Source organism: Manis pentadactyla, chromosome 4 (genome assembly GCF_030020395.1).
Source record: "Manis pentadactyla isolate mManPen7 chromosome 4, mManPen7.hap1, whole genome shotgun sequence".
In the NCBI taxonomy this organism is placed as follows: domain Eukaryota; kingdom Metazoa; phylum Chordata; class Mammalia; order Pholidota; family Manidae; genus Manis; species Manis pentadactyla.
The window spans coordinates 108,381,486-108,398,145 of record NC_080022.1 but is presented as its reverse complement, the minus strand read 5'-3'; the positions used below and the strand labels follow the sequence as shown (position 1 = coordinate 108,398,145).

The 16,660-nt window shown below is 38.8% G+C and overlaps 1 protein-coding gene across 12 annotated transcripts in view; it reads right to left on the bottom strand.

Moving 5' to 3' along the window:
- PDE4DIP (myomegalin) overlaps positions 1 to 16,660 on the bottom strand; it is a 245,740-nt gene that overhangs the window by 179,053 nt on the left and 50,027 nt on the right. For 9 of the 12 annotated variants that reach the window (XM_057500614.1, XM_057500618.1, XM_057500610.1 and 6 more), the window contains exon 4: positions 8,494 to 8,604. In XM_057500614.1, coding sequence (XP_057356597.1) covers positions 8,494 to 8,604 — 111 coding nt within the window. Of the gene's footprint in view, positions 1 to 8,493; positions 8,993 to 16,660 lie in introns of those variants that run through there. The other 3 variants (XM_057500625.1, XM_057500616.1, XM_057500619.1) reach the window with 3 other exon arrangements.

Below are 16,660 nucleotides of genomic sequence, written 5' to 3'. Positions count from 1 at the left end.
GTGGAATATATGAACAAAGGAAAAACTGAAGGAATAAAACAGCACCAGAATCACAGAACTCAAGAATGGACTAACAGGTACCAAAGGGAAAGGGACTGGGGAGGATGGGTGGGTAGGGAGGGATAAGAGGGGGGGAGAAGTAGGGAGGTATTAAGATTAGCATGCATGGGCGGGTAGGAGAAAAGGGAGGGCTGTACAACACAGAGAAGGTAAGTAGGGATTCTACAACATTTTGCTATGCTGATGGACAGTGACTGTAAAGGGGTTTATAGGGGGGACCTGGTATAGGGGAGAGCCTAGTAAACATAATATCCGTCATGTAAGTGTAGATTAGTGATACCAAAAAAAAAAAAAAGGGCAGTTTCTGTGTGGTAACCTCCAATGAGTTCTACACAAGAGTACAAAAGGCATATAAAAGTGTAGGCAAAGGGTCTGTTTGTGTTTATACAGAGGATAAAAGCCTAATTGGGCTACCCTGAAAATGAACTAAGATACGATATGAAAAAGAACTTCCAACATCAGCACTCTCTGGAAGACCCATGCCAGAAGATGATCATCAAAAAACCCCAACAAAGATCCACTCACTGCTACAGCTGTAGATGCACTCATCCCACCAGTTCCTGGACTTGCCATGGGAAGGAGGAAGGAGATATCTAAGCTGGCCTGTGCATACAGTAAAACAACAAATTTGACTGGATCTATACTGTTGGAACTCAACCAAGAATTAGGAGAAGTGCAAATGGTAGCACTCCAAAATCTTACAACTACAGACTATTTACTGTTAAAAGAACATAAGGGATGTGAACATTCCCCAGGAATGGGTTGTTTTAATTTGTCTGATTTCTCTCAGACTGTTCAAGTTCACTTGGACAATATCCACCATATCATAGATAAGTTTTCACAAATGCCTAAGGTGCCTAACTGGTTTTCTTGGTTTCACTGGAGATGGCTGGTAATTACAGGTATGCTTTGGTTATGTAACTATACTCCTATTATGTTAATGTGTGTGCGCAATTTAAGTAGTAGCTTAAAACCTATACATGCTGAAGTTACTGTACAAGAAGATATGTCAAAGAAATAATCAATCTTCCCATGTTTTCTTCCATCTGCTACTTCTATAGCTTTTCTTCTTCCTTCCTAATTACAACCCTTAAATAGAATTCGTGCCTCATATCAAATTTACCGAGTATCATAATTCTTCCAAGTGCTAAAGATACCTCAAGACAAATGCTGGGCATAGAAGCTACAGGGCATAAATATGCAAAGAAATTAAAAGCTAACCTTTTCAAACAATAAGGCTTCCCTCTCACTTACCAACTTCACATTTCCCTGTATGGCCCCGGAAGATGACTGGTTAGCCAGAGACGGGTAAGATTCCTCAAGGGAGGAACAACCTAAGACAGGCACAGTCGCAGGGGGGCCATCAGGTGAGAAATTGGGGATCAACAGAGGTGAGGCTTAGAACCTCACCCCCCCTGTTCTGAGAGAAATCTTCTGCATACGTGGATGTTTTATTGCCCTTGTCTAGCTTGGATTAACACATAGTCTACAGGCACACACTTGATCATCTACATTTGCTCTCTTACAACACTAAACTATGTTTTCTACCTTTATCTTGTATCTACCTACCACTTCAGCATTTTATTAAAAATAATAATAATAAAGAGAGAAATGTGGTATCCACACATAAATCAAGTATAAAAACCAAATGAGTATTCATATTTGAACTGACTGTTTAGAGTTCATAATGCATGAGCAAAACCGAAGATTTCTGTGATGGCTGCCCTTGTACTGTTCACCATGTAAGAACTTATTCACTGTGTAAGAATTTGTTCTCCATGTAAGAACTTGTTTGTTATGCCTCAGAAGATTGGAGACTGATGAAAATTAGGCTCGGGGTGGATTAATGATTGTGCATTGAGCATTGACTCCCCTATACAGAATTTTATTGTTGTTAACAACCATTTGATCAACAAATATGAGAGATGCCCTCACACACACACAAAAAAAGAGTATACACTTCCAATGGTAAAATAATAAGTAACCGGGATGTAATGAATATAGTCAAGATATTGTAACAGCTTGGTATGGTGATAGCTGGTACCTAGAATTGTCATGTATATAAACGTTGAATCACTATGTTGTACACCTGAAACTAATGTAATGTAATACTGTGTGTCAACTACCCTTCAATAAAAAATAATTATCTAAAAAAAAAAAAAATTTCCTTCCTTAAGGTTGAACAATATCCCATGTATGTGGCAAACCTCATTTTGTTTATCCACTCATTTGTCAACAGACACTTAGATTGCTTCTACCCTTTGGCCATTGTGAATAATGCTGCTGTGAACATGGACATACAAATATCAGTTTGAGTCCCTGCTTTCACTTCTTTCAGGTATACACCTAGAAGTGAAATTACTGGATCATATAATAATTCTGTGTTTAATATTTTGAGGAATCACTGCTATTTTCTGCAGTGGCTACACCATTTTAAACTCCCAACCAGCTAAACACAGGTTTTCCAGTTTTTCCACATCCTGGCCAACATATGTTATTTTTGTTCGTTTGTTGTCTATTTTGTTTTGTTTTTATAATAGCCATCCTAATAGGTGTGAAGTTAAAAAAAATTTAATCAAAAACACAAATACTGATTACAACTATTGAATTATTAGAGTCTCCCTACTTTCTCCCTACTCCCACTCCCAGAAAGAAGAGGAAATGGACAGGCATACCTTCAGGGACCTCAGAAGACTGGGAATGAGGAATTAGCAAACATGGCACCCACAGACACGGATACACACAGACTATGTTCATACCAGTCTTCCAGAGAACTGTTTAAAAATAGCTTGCCCAAAATATTTGACTTGAAATTAAATAAATAAATAAATAACTTGCCCAAAGTAGTCCTTATTTCTCTCTATTTATGTTTCTCCCTTCCCTACATGATACATTTGTAAAACTTCATGTAAGTTAAACATAGAGGGAAAAATCTTAACAGCTAACTAAACAAGGTATCCAACTGTAAAAAGAAAAAGTCAACTCTGGTAAATATAAGAAGAAAATCATTCAATCTGGAACACTAACTACAATAGTCACTAGTTACTGTAGAATAATCTGAGAAGGTGTCTACTCTGGTATGTGTCTCCAGGTATTAGGATAGTAATAATCCTTTACATATATTTAATGCCTAACACTTTAAAACATGTTTACATATAGTAAGGAGGGCTGGGCAGGAATTCATGCCTTCATTTTAGGAAACAAGTTATGGACAAAACTAAGGACAGGTAACTAGGAAAAGGTAGATTCAGAATTCAGGTTTTCTGATTGAGTCTAAAACTTGTGTCCCTACATTTTTATAGCCCTTAAAGTTATTTGTTCTTTCTTAATAGTCTTCCATTGGTTCAGGATAAGGTTCCTAAATTGTATAGCCTGATGAAGTTCCTTGGGACATCACTGAATTTACAGATAAGGGCTCAGCACAGTAAGGTCCCATGTATACTGTGACTCATCACACTGCCCAACCCTTAAAGAAATCAGACTGGGACTAAAGAAAATCAACCAGTGAACTAAAAATAAATTTAACAAAGAGAGTGTATCTTCCAAGTTGTAAAAACAAAGAAAAAAATTTGTACCGATGTACTGGTGGTGGATGTTAAGTGGACTTTGTGGTGATCATTTTGCAATATATATAATATTATGTTGTACACCTAAAACCAATATAATGTTACATTTCAATTATATCTCAACAAAATATAGGTTTTAAAAAATAAAAAATAAATTATGTAAGCTGAATTTAAAACCAGGCTAAGCTACATCACAAAGTATTAAACCAAGATGGCAGAAGATTTTGAATTGTAACCAGTCAGTCATAATAATGATAATTTTTGTGAAAGCAAAGGATTTTGTACCATTACTAAATAAATAAAATATTTTATTTAAAAAAAAAAGAAGTTTAACAAACCCAGCCTTTCTCATTTATTCTTCAAAGGAACATTTGTATTTGAGGGTGCAGAAAATTTGCTGCAATAGGGGCACTTGGATTATATTATGTTATTTATACAAGGGCAAAATGAAATGAAGGATTGAGACAAATGGGACAAATTGTCCCAAATCCATTACTGAGGAAAAATAAATTGATTTGGAATAAAAAATTGTCCAGATCAAACATGTCCAGTAATTGCACTTACCAGGACAATTTTGTCATGTCTGGCATATATTTCTTGAGGGCTTTTACTATATGACAAGCACTGTGCTGATTTCAACATAATTGGCCCATTTAATTCTCTTCCAGGCCCTATAATATGGATGCTATTACAACACCCACTTCAGCTCAGAGAAATTATAGTGTTTGCCCAAGTTAACACAGGAAGCAAGTGGTAGAACCAAGATTGCATCTCAGGTCTGCTGGGTTCATAACTCTTAACTATTATGCTCAATGACAGCAAATAATAGAAATTACAAAAATTTGATAAGCAAGTAAAGTCAGCAAGCTGTTTATCTTGATTTCTAAAACCAAGCTGCAAAAATATGCTGTGTATCATGTTCAAAGTTTGCTCAGGAAAAATATCCAATCTCAAAGACAAGAAACCACAGCTCAGAGAAGTCAGTCAGTTTAAGGGCCACAAAACAACAGAACACAAGTCTGTCAACTTTAACACTCTAACTTAAATGTTAGAGTCCAGTTTAATGTTCTAACATTAATTATATCATATTTAAACACTGACTCTATATGGTCCAGGATGACAACATTCAGTTTTTCCTCTTTTATTACTGGAGCTTGCTCTGTCTGATCTTAAGAACCATTCTTAGAATGAAAACTTGAATCTTTTTTTAAATAACCTTAGATAATAAATTCACACACATTTAACAAGTAAGTAGTCATAATGGAAAAACACAGTAGAAAGCGGTTTTGTGTGCTGTTTGGATACCAGGTGTTTACCACACAGCAATGGATTTTGCAAATTCCAGGGTCAGGCACATTTCTAAGGGCAACACAGTCGGCTATCAGGAGAAAACACAGGATTAGATAATCAACAACAACGAGGAAGTCAGCCAAGTTGCCACCCAGAAATTATTTACCAGAGCAGCTGCAGTCCAGAAATGCTAACAGGCCAATCTGCCTAGGAGTGGGCCATACTCAGCTGTGGACCATGTACAGCAATTTCTCACTTTACTTTGCTCCAGAATCAGGAGCTATGCATACTACAATGGTTTTTCCTTTCCTTGCCTTTTATGTTCAAAATTATCTCCCCAAAAAAGTGAACCTATAATTAGTATTTGCTACCAAGAGGGGGCAGTGGTATCTATCATGTAGGTACCAGTTTATCTGTGCTGAGAGTAAGCAGTCTCTTCCTGTATTTTTAAAAAATTATTTACAAAAATTGAAGCTTAAAGGATACTTTATCTTAAACACTCAAGAGAAAAGCAGCCAGTCTCACAGATTAATATTTATGTATAATTTAATACTGTATTATTAATCTAGGGTTAGTATGAGTCTTAAGATCATTTCTGAATTCTCTGAACAGCTTGAGAGAAATCTTTAGCTCCTTTCTTGTTTACTTGCTTGAAGTTGACACTTCCAGGTTTTTACATAACTCTTTAACTCTGACAACTTCTCATACAATTAAACATCATTGTAGCTTCTTTTACAATTAAGGATTATATCAATTTTAGTCTCTTCCTCAGTCAACTACCTAAAGGAGAACTTGCCACTTGGAAAGAAAGATTAAATACCCTCTCTAGTTCTTTTTTCCTAAAGTTTCCCATATTTTGCTCCCCTGAACTTATCAGGGTGAAATGCTTGATTGTCTTTAAGACAGTAATTCTTCACCCTTAAATACAAGTATCTCAAAAAAATCAGTAACAAATTATGCAAAATGATAATTACTATTCACAACAGACTTGCATTACATGTTTCAAAAACACTGGTTTTATTTAAAAGAAACATGCATACAGCACCCAAATTATAGATTCTAGCTCAGTTGGATATGATTTAACATTTTTGCTATATTTAAAGAAGTGTCCTTCTAACACTAAAGAAAAATCAAGCAGTTTGGTCACAGAATTGGGCTCTAAAATTCCCATCTGAAATACCTGACTTAGTATATGACACACTGCATGTCACCCTCGGTCTCTTCACCAGCATTGCTCCTAATTAATTGTCCTAATCTTGTGGAATCACTATGTGACTAACAAGGATGAATGTAAAACACATTCATGGGAATATCTCAGGGTGAGATTAAAACAGCCAAACCTCTTCCTCACTTACAAATATTATAAAGCCGTTACTTCCAATACACATGTAATTACTACCCCTTCATATATGCATGGAGCTATGAAGTTTACAAACTGCTTTGATAAAACTCTTATTTAATCTTTATGACTATTTATTCATACTCTCAAAACAAATAATTTTAGTGCCTATGGTTCTGTATATTATTCTTAATGAGTTCTACAAGGGCTAGAACAGACTCAGAGAGGCCTTAACCTCTTAACTTGCCTACTTGGTTGTTCCAGGCTCCTGATATGCTGGTTTTTTAATCCCCTGTCCTTCCATCAAAAAGGAACTGCCCTGGTTTCTATCAATCCCTCATCACCACATAGTATGATAAACTAAATTCAACTATGATATTAATGATTGATAATGGTATAATGTGTTTTGTTTCCCAAATACTAAGAATATGTTAGCCTAAAGCCTTCAGCACTTCCCCCAAAATCATAACCAAATGGGATGAGTAATGTGCCCAGTGCACTGAACAAATTTAGTGAGAAGGGAAAGAAGGGGACACAGTAGTTTGAGATCCCTCAAATCAGAGGATACCAGTAGCTTCCTGAATATTCTGCACTTAAGACAAGAAAGAGAACAAGACCTTGTCTATTCCTGCATAGGACTAGTGATCTAACAAAAGGGTTGTCACCTCTGCATCTGACAATGTCCTGTGACTTTCCCCTCTCCTATGCCCAAGCAGCTCCTATAATCTTCTTAATCACACTTCTCCAGGAGAGCAATGGTGCCCCGTCACATCCCACCCATGTGTCTCTGCAGAGTGTCTACTTAGCCAGTGCAAGGCAGAGGGTGCAAACAAATGATTCAAGCAGTCAGTTAATTCAAACTAAAAAAATCCTTTCCCTCAAATTATATAAGAAATTGCCCTTTCCTTCTGCTTTGCTTTGGAGACAGTTAATGGGAAAATGCTCCTCCCTCTGCACAGTGAACAAATGCATCCTCTATTCCTACCCTGAGGCAAATACTGCAGCTCTTCCTTCCACTGTCTTTGTCTCTCTGAGTTAACATCTCTCACTTGACCCCTGGAAGCTTCGTTGAGGTACATTCACCATATAGCCACACAGAAATGAAGGATGAATCTGGGTCAATTTAGGAAATTCAGGTTAAAATGTGGAAATCCATTAAGAAGGAAAATAGGGCTAAATGCCCAGATTTAGCTGTCCACATTAATTGAATTTACCAAATAATTGTTCAGTCTTCATAGACACCAGTTTATTCCTCTGATTCAATATATTATCTAGCAGCCTGTAATGCTTCCTAACCTTCTCCTGGACAGGACATAGAGAACACAGACGATGATGATATTTATATCTGGAGATTTAGAACCTCTGATGAAGCCAGAGGCCCCCAGGTCCAGGTCACTCAGGCCCCCTCCATGCTTGCTGAGACACAGGAGGAGCCAACGTGGGGCAACCGGTCACGAAGCCTACTCCTCGTGACCCACTGCCTCAGGTCCTCCTCCTGAGGCGCGCTTTGGCCGCACTCCTCCAGTCCGGCTCCCTTCCCCTCCAGGCTTCCTTGCCCATCAATCAAGATGGACTTCCCTTTCAGTGACTCGCCGGGCCCCCTCCCACGGAGCCTCAGACCCGCTGCTGTTCCGTCAGTACCCTTTCTTCATTCCAAGGTGAACTATTCCTAAGACTGAAAATGCCCAAGATTTGGTCTTAAAAGGTTATCTGCATAATCATCTTCAAAAACAAATGTGAATCTCTCAAGAAGCAGACGTGGCTTCAGCCCCTGCTGTTTCCTCCATAGTGACATTCCCTGCCCACTGGAGCCAGAAGTGGAAGGAGCCCTGCTCTTTGGGAATGTGTGGCCTGGAAACTACCTGCTTCAGAGAGTCCTCTGGGGTTTGTTTAACAATACAAATTTTTAAGCTCCCTTTCTTGTTACTAAATCATAATCCCTGGAGGTGAAGCAAAAAATGCACACTTAAAACAGCTCCCAAGGTGACTGTTTGGTCCCGTTTCACACCACAGAGTTTGGGGGGCCTCTGTTTTAACCCAGCTTCCTCTCTGAAAGTGGAAAACAGGCACAAAAGAGGTGAATGGGCTTGTTCAAGGTCATGGGGCCTTAAGGTGGACCAGACCCGCCTGACCCCAGCTCCCTTGTAATTAGCACAGCCTGAGCTAAGAAGAGCCAGGAGTCGTAGCGGTGGGCCGCCAGCCCTGCCCCGCCGGGAGTGCAGGTCCCCCCACACTCACCCGCTTGTAGATGTCCTCCCGGCTGGCCTCATACTTCTGCTGCATGCGCTCCTCCAGGAAGTAGATGCGCAGCTTGAGGCTGAAGTTCTCCTTCTTCAGGTCATTGAGGTGCTGGGACAGAGTGCGATATCCATTAGACATGGTGGGCAACCCATGGGGAGGAGCTTGCCCAATCGCCCCTCACCCCAGAAACGTAGTGCCGCTGCAGCGCGGCATGAAGCACGCCGGCTGGGACGCTGCTGAGGCTATGGAGCCATGGCCCTGATGGCCGGTGCGCTCTCTCTGGGGCTCAGGACTGGGCTCGCTGCTCTGGGTGCTGGAGCACAGCGCACTTTCTTTTTTAACTCTGGGAGATATTTGCGGAATCCCTGATAGAGGAACATGCTGCGTGAACTCAGACACAAGTGGTGTAACCCGACTCCAAGCCAGGACTTGTCTGTCACCCTCCTGGAGCCTCCCAGGCCCAACTGTAGGCAGTTAACAGTTTCTTGGAAAAGAGAGGGGTTTGATCTCCCAGAAGCTTCCAGGAAATGGAGAATGGAAGTAATTCAAGGTGATGGTAGGGCTGCAAAAAAGAGGTGGAAATGAAGGTACTGTTGGGGTGGGGTAATACAAATTCCTGAAGACTGATTTGCACAATGAAACCCAAAGGTCAGAAGCAAGAAATAAGGTTGCTATAGAGAAGAGTACATGTACACCACATAGAAATATATTTTCTGTCAGGTACAAATCTTAAGCTACTAACCAGAGGGGTCTCTAAATTTCCTTTGATGATTCAGAAAATCACCTCTGATCAGTTTCTTCCCAGTTTCCCTCGCTGGATTTTTCAAGCCCTACAGGCATTTAAATAGCCTCAATTACCATGCACCTCCCCCCATACACACCAGAGCCACCCAAAGACAGAGCAAATCTTCTAGTTCAGTGGAATCTTTGCAAACTCTGTTTTTCAAAGCTGACAAAGAGTCAGGGTCAAAGGCTCCTTCCTTCAAGGGTTTAGGGAAAGACAGGGTGGGAGAGGAGGGAGGGAGGCGTCAGCCTGGAGCCCTGAGATTTCAACTAGTCACTGGTTCTTAACTCTGGCACCTGCCAACTGGAGCCAGGCACTCATCACCAGATCCTGCTTGCAAAGCAACTTAAGATCCCTGAATGACAGCTGCAACGTTAGCAGGAAGTATTATTTATACCACATCACATGGGAAATTGAAGGTGACTAGGAGACAATCCCACAGCCCAGATACCAAACACAGGTTCTTAGTTCCAGGAATATTAGCTGAAAAAAAATTAATTTTAACATCCAAAGTGAAGGAAACTAAGAAGTTTGTACTTAATTCAGTACTCATTTCCTCCCCAACCCACCTGCTCTTCCTTTTTCTAATTCTTTAGTTCTTCATAACAATTCCAATCAACATCCCCAGAGTACTAGGTAGTATTTTGAACATGAGGGATACAAAGATGAAAACAGTCCCAATCCTCAAAGAGCTAGGTGGCTATATAGGTATGTGTTTTACACTACAATCTTCCACACCTGCGTTATTCAAATTTTTTACATTACACTGTAATTCAGTACACATACGCACACACACACACACACACACACACACACAACTGAAGTAAAAATTTCACAAAGTACTGTGATCATCACTATGTGTGATGCACTCTGATTTTTTCTATTCAATTTTCCTTCTGGGAGTGACCCACTGAATTGATTTCATGACCCATTAGTAAGTTTCATTCTGAAGTTTGAACACCAAATATACAGGAACCCAGAAGAAAGAGTGACTGATTCTCAGTGGGATGATGAGAGAAATCTTCACTAGGAGCTGCAATTGCACTTTGCTTTGAAAAGTAGAAAAAGTCTGAGTGAATAAAGTGGCCTTAGAAGGTTCTAATTAGAACTGAGCATTCTTTTGAATAGATTTGGATTGGGATATAATCTTACCAGAGATTGTAATTTAAGACAAAATATTCCTCCGTTTTTAGAAATGTATACATTTAAATTTCATTTAACTATTTTCACTAAGTCTGTGCTCTTAGAGTAAATGATTGTCATTTAGGCTTTGTTGGAGACAGTGAAGAAAAGTCTAAACTAAAACCTAGAAGATCATTTTCTGGTCCCAGCTTTGGTTACTAAATAGCTCTCTGACCTTGGAAGCACACTTCTCCAGAGCCCTATGTGTCTTCATTTATAAAATGGTTGGAAACTAGGTGATTTTAAGGCCCTTTCCTGATCTAAGTTCTTAGAGGAATAACCTACTTACTACTATCTCCATTTTGCATAAGGGGAACCAGGCTGCCAGATTCTAGATTAGTGTTTAATCATGCTTTTGATGTCTACTTAGATTCTTTTATCACATCAAATAACTCAATAAAAGTTTTATGGAAAGTAAAGTTGTCTATGAATGCAGGGTATTTTTACCCAACTTAGATGTTTCTTTCTGCACATTAATGTCTATATTCTTGTATGCCCTGTGATATCTTGCTCTTCTATCTCTCTGGCCCTTTTAGTATTTTCTTTTCTGCCACCTCCTTAAAGTGAATATTTAAATGATGGTCAGTTCTTGACTCCTGATTTTTTTCTCTTCACACTTTCCCTTTAGGGATTTTAACTACTTTTAGGCCTAGCCCTTTGCCTCCCAATCAATCCCCCAAACTTCATCCCAGTCCTCTTCCCAAAAATCAATCCCTACATATCCAACTCTTTGCTAGATAGTTCCACCATTCTCACCACAAACCTCACAGCACAAACTTTTGCAACAGTCTCTAGCATGTCTACAGAATTCACTCCAGCCATCTGTTCACTGTCTTATAGCTAAAATAATGTTTCCAAAATTCAAATCTTACCCTGTCATCTCCCTTAAAGCCCTTCAGAGGCATCTTGTCACTCTTAGAATAAAAGGAAAACTCCATCATGTCCCCTCAAGACACCCTGCCTCTTTTCTCAAGGCCTAGTCTCAAACCCACCCAAATAGAGTCTGCTCTGCTACCCCTGGCCTGGAAGACTTCTTGCTCTTCTGAGCTCCTAAGGCAAATATCAGCATTTGACACATGTATATATGCTGCCTCATATTGCTTGTCTTATCTTGAAGGGTTATTTGCACCACTTAGAGCTATTTAACTTTTCATGTGCTTATGTCTTTCCAACTGAGTGTCTGAGGAAAGGGTCAGTGACTTACATGTCTTCGTCTACTCTTTCTGTCCCCACAACAGCCAAGAAGACCTCCATAACATGCATTCCACTGTGCAGTGGAGGCCTGCTTACCATCGTCTCACCGCACCAGAGTGTTCTGAGGGCTGGCAAGGAGTATTTTGTGTCTTTGTATTCTCATTAACAGTATTCAGGAAGCACTCCCTAAATATTTGTTGAATTGATGATAAGGCAACTATTTCATATTATTTTATTTTTTGCTGATTTAATTTATTAAATATGGGTTAGCTTGCTGATATTATCCTCATAACTTTCCAAGGACACAGAAAGGTTTGTTTTAATAGTTCCAAAGAAAGTACATTTGCTAGAATGGTTACTATAGAAAAATGATGTTTTGTTCACTTACACTTCTAAGTTTATGTGCCCATCTTGACCTTTTTCCTGAACTCCAATCCATATCTAACTTTCTAGTAAAAATCTCCACTGGACATCTCATACTCATGGTGATCAGATCCTCCAAAGTCACAAGGAAGATTGTTTCAGTGAAGGACGCATTTTGAAAAGATTCAGGGACCTGAGGTAGAGGTACAGGAGAATCCCAGATTCTCAGGGGTCATCTTGTGTCATGATTGAGGATTAAGGCCCTGACAGGTATGCAATGTGGGTCAGACTGTTGGAAGTTGGATTCAGTGCTCCTTCACTTTCTAGATGAGCAAGTCAGCTAACTTCTTGATGTCTCTCTTTCCTGGACAGTAATGGGATAATATATCTAATCTGCTTACCTCAAAGATAAAATGAAACAATATACATCAAGTGCTTTGTACAGTGTCAGATACTATACAGGTGATTGCTGTTGTAAAGACAATGTAATTATATCCAATTAATTTTGTAATACAAGTCCAGGTCATTTGAAACAGCTAGGAATCAAACTTTTGTATTCCTGCAATTTAGATTTTATCAGAAAAGCACCGGGACTCTATAGGCACATAGATGTATTATAAACAAAAAAGTTTTGTGTGAAAGAAAAATCCTCTCCCTTCTTCCTGCCTTATCACTTCCTGTCTATCCCTGTCCTCCAAAACAACTTGGATGGCTAAGTTGTATTCCACTTGATGCTAAAGTGCAGGAAGTACTCTCTAGCCTTGTGTGTGCCCTTCCCACAGGGCTGTTTGGAAAACACTGCAAAGTTATAGGTTGAAAAGTCTGTTGGGGATTATTGTTGCTCCTTTTATTTTGGAAATATGATGTCCTTTTTGCTAACTGATCTCCCCTCCTTCCTCCTGCACAAGGCAGCCAGAGCACTCAGTCTGAGCAGGTAGACTCCCACTATCTTTTAGGGCTCTACCAAAAGAGAGCTGGGGCGGTGCTCTGAGATTCTTGAGAAAGTAATAGCTCTCTTGTTGGTGCCACCTTTGGTAATACTTTCTATGGTATACTTTCAAACATAGGATTTTGATATACTTTCAAACATAGGATCTCAGGATAGCTAAGGATCTTAAGATTTTTCTAGAGCTAACTCATAGCTGATGTGTGAAGACTTTTAACAATATCCCTGGCAAGTGGTTCTTTAGTTTCAGTCAAGTCCCTTTTGTGACAGGAAATTTATTGATTTACTCTTTTTTGTAAGTGCTCAGTAAACATTTGATGTATGAATGTATGGATAGAGTGTGGCAGTAAGTTCATCACATCCAACTCTACTGGAAAATTTATTCTTGTATCTGGTTGATAGTTGCTTCTCTATAATTTCTAGTTTCATTCACTTTAAGATCATTATTTAAAATTATGAATTATTTCACAAAGGAATGTACAAAAAAAAATGCAACACTTGTCCATGTATCCAGTACTTGAATCTTAACAAATGTTATTTTCATTCTTATTTGCCTCAGATTAAAACACAAAACCTTGCGTTACAGATACAGCTGCAACCCTCTTAACTAGCCTACCCAGCTCCCCATCTCTGGACTCCTTTCCTATAGTTAATTACTGCTAAGTATATTTCTCAAAGTTACACAATTAAAAAATAGCAGAGCTGGGATTTGAACCTGGATCTCCTTGGCTCCAAAGTTGTTGCTCTTTCCACAATGCTGTGCTACCCCACCTAGATAAATATGCATAATAGTAATATTTATTGCCTATATTTGTAAATGGCTACTAAAGTGTCAAGGGTTACTTTAAATACTATTCTCCTGCTCCTCTATTAACCATATTGTTATTTAATAATTTTTTATTTTCATGAAATGTAAAATTATGAATTATAGATATCAAATTAGAATTTCAGTTGCAGAAATTTTATTGCATTTGAAAAGAATATGTCAATTTAGATGATTAGTCATTCTTAGTGGAGTGGAACTTTATTTTTAGGAGAGAGACTGGTAAGAGATTAATATGTTTTCAAGCACTTCCATTATACAAGCTATCTGGGGGGTCTGAATATGATTAAGCAAATGTGAGGCTGAGTTTTTTTTGAAGGCAAACTTGATAGTTGGTTATGTTAATGGAGCATGACATACAACAGCTGGGTTGTAATCCTCCTACTATTGTTGGCATTGATGGAATCCTTATTAAAGCTTACTTCCAATTTGAGCTAATACATGAAGAAGCAGTGGGAAGAAGTAATTAAGGAAAAAGCAGGAAAGAGTCATTAATTTTTGGAAAACAATGGTTTGAGAGAAGAGTGCAGATTTTTGATGTCTTAAGTAAAAAAGGAAGGACAAAAGCAGTAGCACTGGCTCTTGCTCAAGAACCTGCACTGTTTCTTTATTTCCTAAGCAATGCAGAGTTAATCAAAACATAAAGGCCTGAGACTTCATATGGTCACAAGAGGCCCTGATTTAGTAGGTCTAGTGTGCAGCCCAGGTATATGCAGTTTTATGAGTTAAAGCTACAAAAAACAAACAAGTAAAAGTAAAACAGAAGCAATAAATAAACAAAACCATCTTCCTAGGAAGCAGCCCCTGGCTCTCCCCCACTGATTTTTTCCACGCTGTCCATGCAATTTGAGAGCTAGGATCTGCCTAGAAGCACAGACTTAGGCTCCTCGCTCTGATTCAAGGTCTGCCTGAAATGATCTTCACTTCCCATGCTTTCTGTCCCCCCATTACAGGACAGCATGCGTCCTCTGCTTCAGTCCCTTGGCCCTCTGCACCACTGCTCATGTTCTACCTACCTATGTCATCTCGTATTCTCCCCAGACCAACCAAATTTGGTTCATCCTTTAAGGAGACTAAAACACCAGTTCTCTGTGGGAATGTCTCTGACAGTCTCTCTTTCCTAATTTCTATAGTTTTTACTATTTGTACAGTTCATACTGTCCTTTGATTGTATTTTGTCATATATTATTCTCTATTCAGAACTCTTATACAAAGTTAAGATTCTGCATTTTGTATGAAAATTAATCAGTTAGAACAATTTATTTTACATATAACATTTTTGTAAAGAGGAATACCTTTAGATAGGCTCTTCATCCTAAAACATTTGCATAATCTTGTATACAAATTGAATTCTATTAGAATTAAATCCAGTGAGGTCAAAGCAGGTTAATTATTCATCCATTCTTTTATTCAACAAATATTTATTGAGCCCCTACTATGTGCCAAGCTCCATTTTTGGTACTAGTGATACAGCAGTGAACAAAACAGGGAAAAATCCTGGCTTTCTTAGACAATGATAGTGCTATGAAATAAAAAACAGTGAAGGCAGATACAGAGTGCTGGGGTGAGACATAGGGTGAGTTACAGTTTTAAATAGAGTGGTCATCTCATTAAGGAGGTGACATTTGATCAAAGAGTTGAAGAAGGTGAGAAAGAGAATCATGCAGATACCTAGAGAAATAGCATACCGTATGGAAGGAGCAGCAAGCTCAAACATGCTGAAGAGGTGGGGTGTGTGCAAAGAGAATCATTGTGGCTGGAGCAGAATGTGTAGGGGGAGAGAAGTAGAAAATCTGTAAAAAACGGAGGCTCCAGATTATGAAGAGCATCAGGCTTTATGTGCTAATGAAATGACTTAGCCATTCACTTTAAATTAGGGAAGCCAATGGGGGTTTCCAGCAGAGGAGTAATATGACATGTTTTTAAAGGGTCACTGTGGCTGCTGTGCTAAGAACAGACTATAGGGGCCAAGGGTGGGAGCAAGGGACCAGTTAAGGGGGCCATTCAAATAACTTAACAGAGTGATCGTAGTATCTTGGGCCAGATACAGTTTTCTCCATTTTCAAGATGAATAAACCAAAGGTGGTACTCAAAAGGCTTACTATAGTTACCATATGACCCAGCATGTCCACTCCTAGTTATGTACCAAGAAAATTGAGAACATATGTTCACACAAAGTCTGGCATATGAATGTTTACAGAAACATTCCTCATAATAGCCAAAAAGTAGAAACATCTCAAATCTCCATCAACCACTGAATGGATATAAATAGTTTATCCATACAGTGGAATAGTATTGAGCCATAAGAAGAAATGATGTATTGATATATACTACAACATGGATGAACCTAATGTGAAAGGTGCCAGGCACAAAAGTCACATATTGTACAATTCCATTTATATGAAATGTGCAGAAAAGGCAAATTCATAGAAAGAGAAAATAGGTGAGTGTTTTCTGGGGGCTGGGGGGAGGAGGAGTGGGGGAGAACATTAATGGGTATGAGGTTTTGTGGAGGTGAGGAAAATGTTTTATAACTAGATAGTGGCAATTGTTGCACAACTCAGTAAATATACTAAAACCATGGACTTGCAGATTTTAAAAGGGTGAATTTTATGGTATGTAAAGTATATTTCAATAAAGTCATGAACTTTAAAACAAAGAAAGATACCCATGCTGGGAGAAGTTAACTTTCCCAGTCCTCTACCTTTTAAAAAGGATTGTTTAATGATAAAGACTCAAAGTTCAATTCAATTCCATTAAAAGTAAATGGCTTACTTTGTTAACCACGAATCGAAAGCCTGCAATGCCAGTAACTACATACCTATTGATAATTACGCTAAATGTAAATGGACTGAATGCACCAATCAAAAGA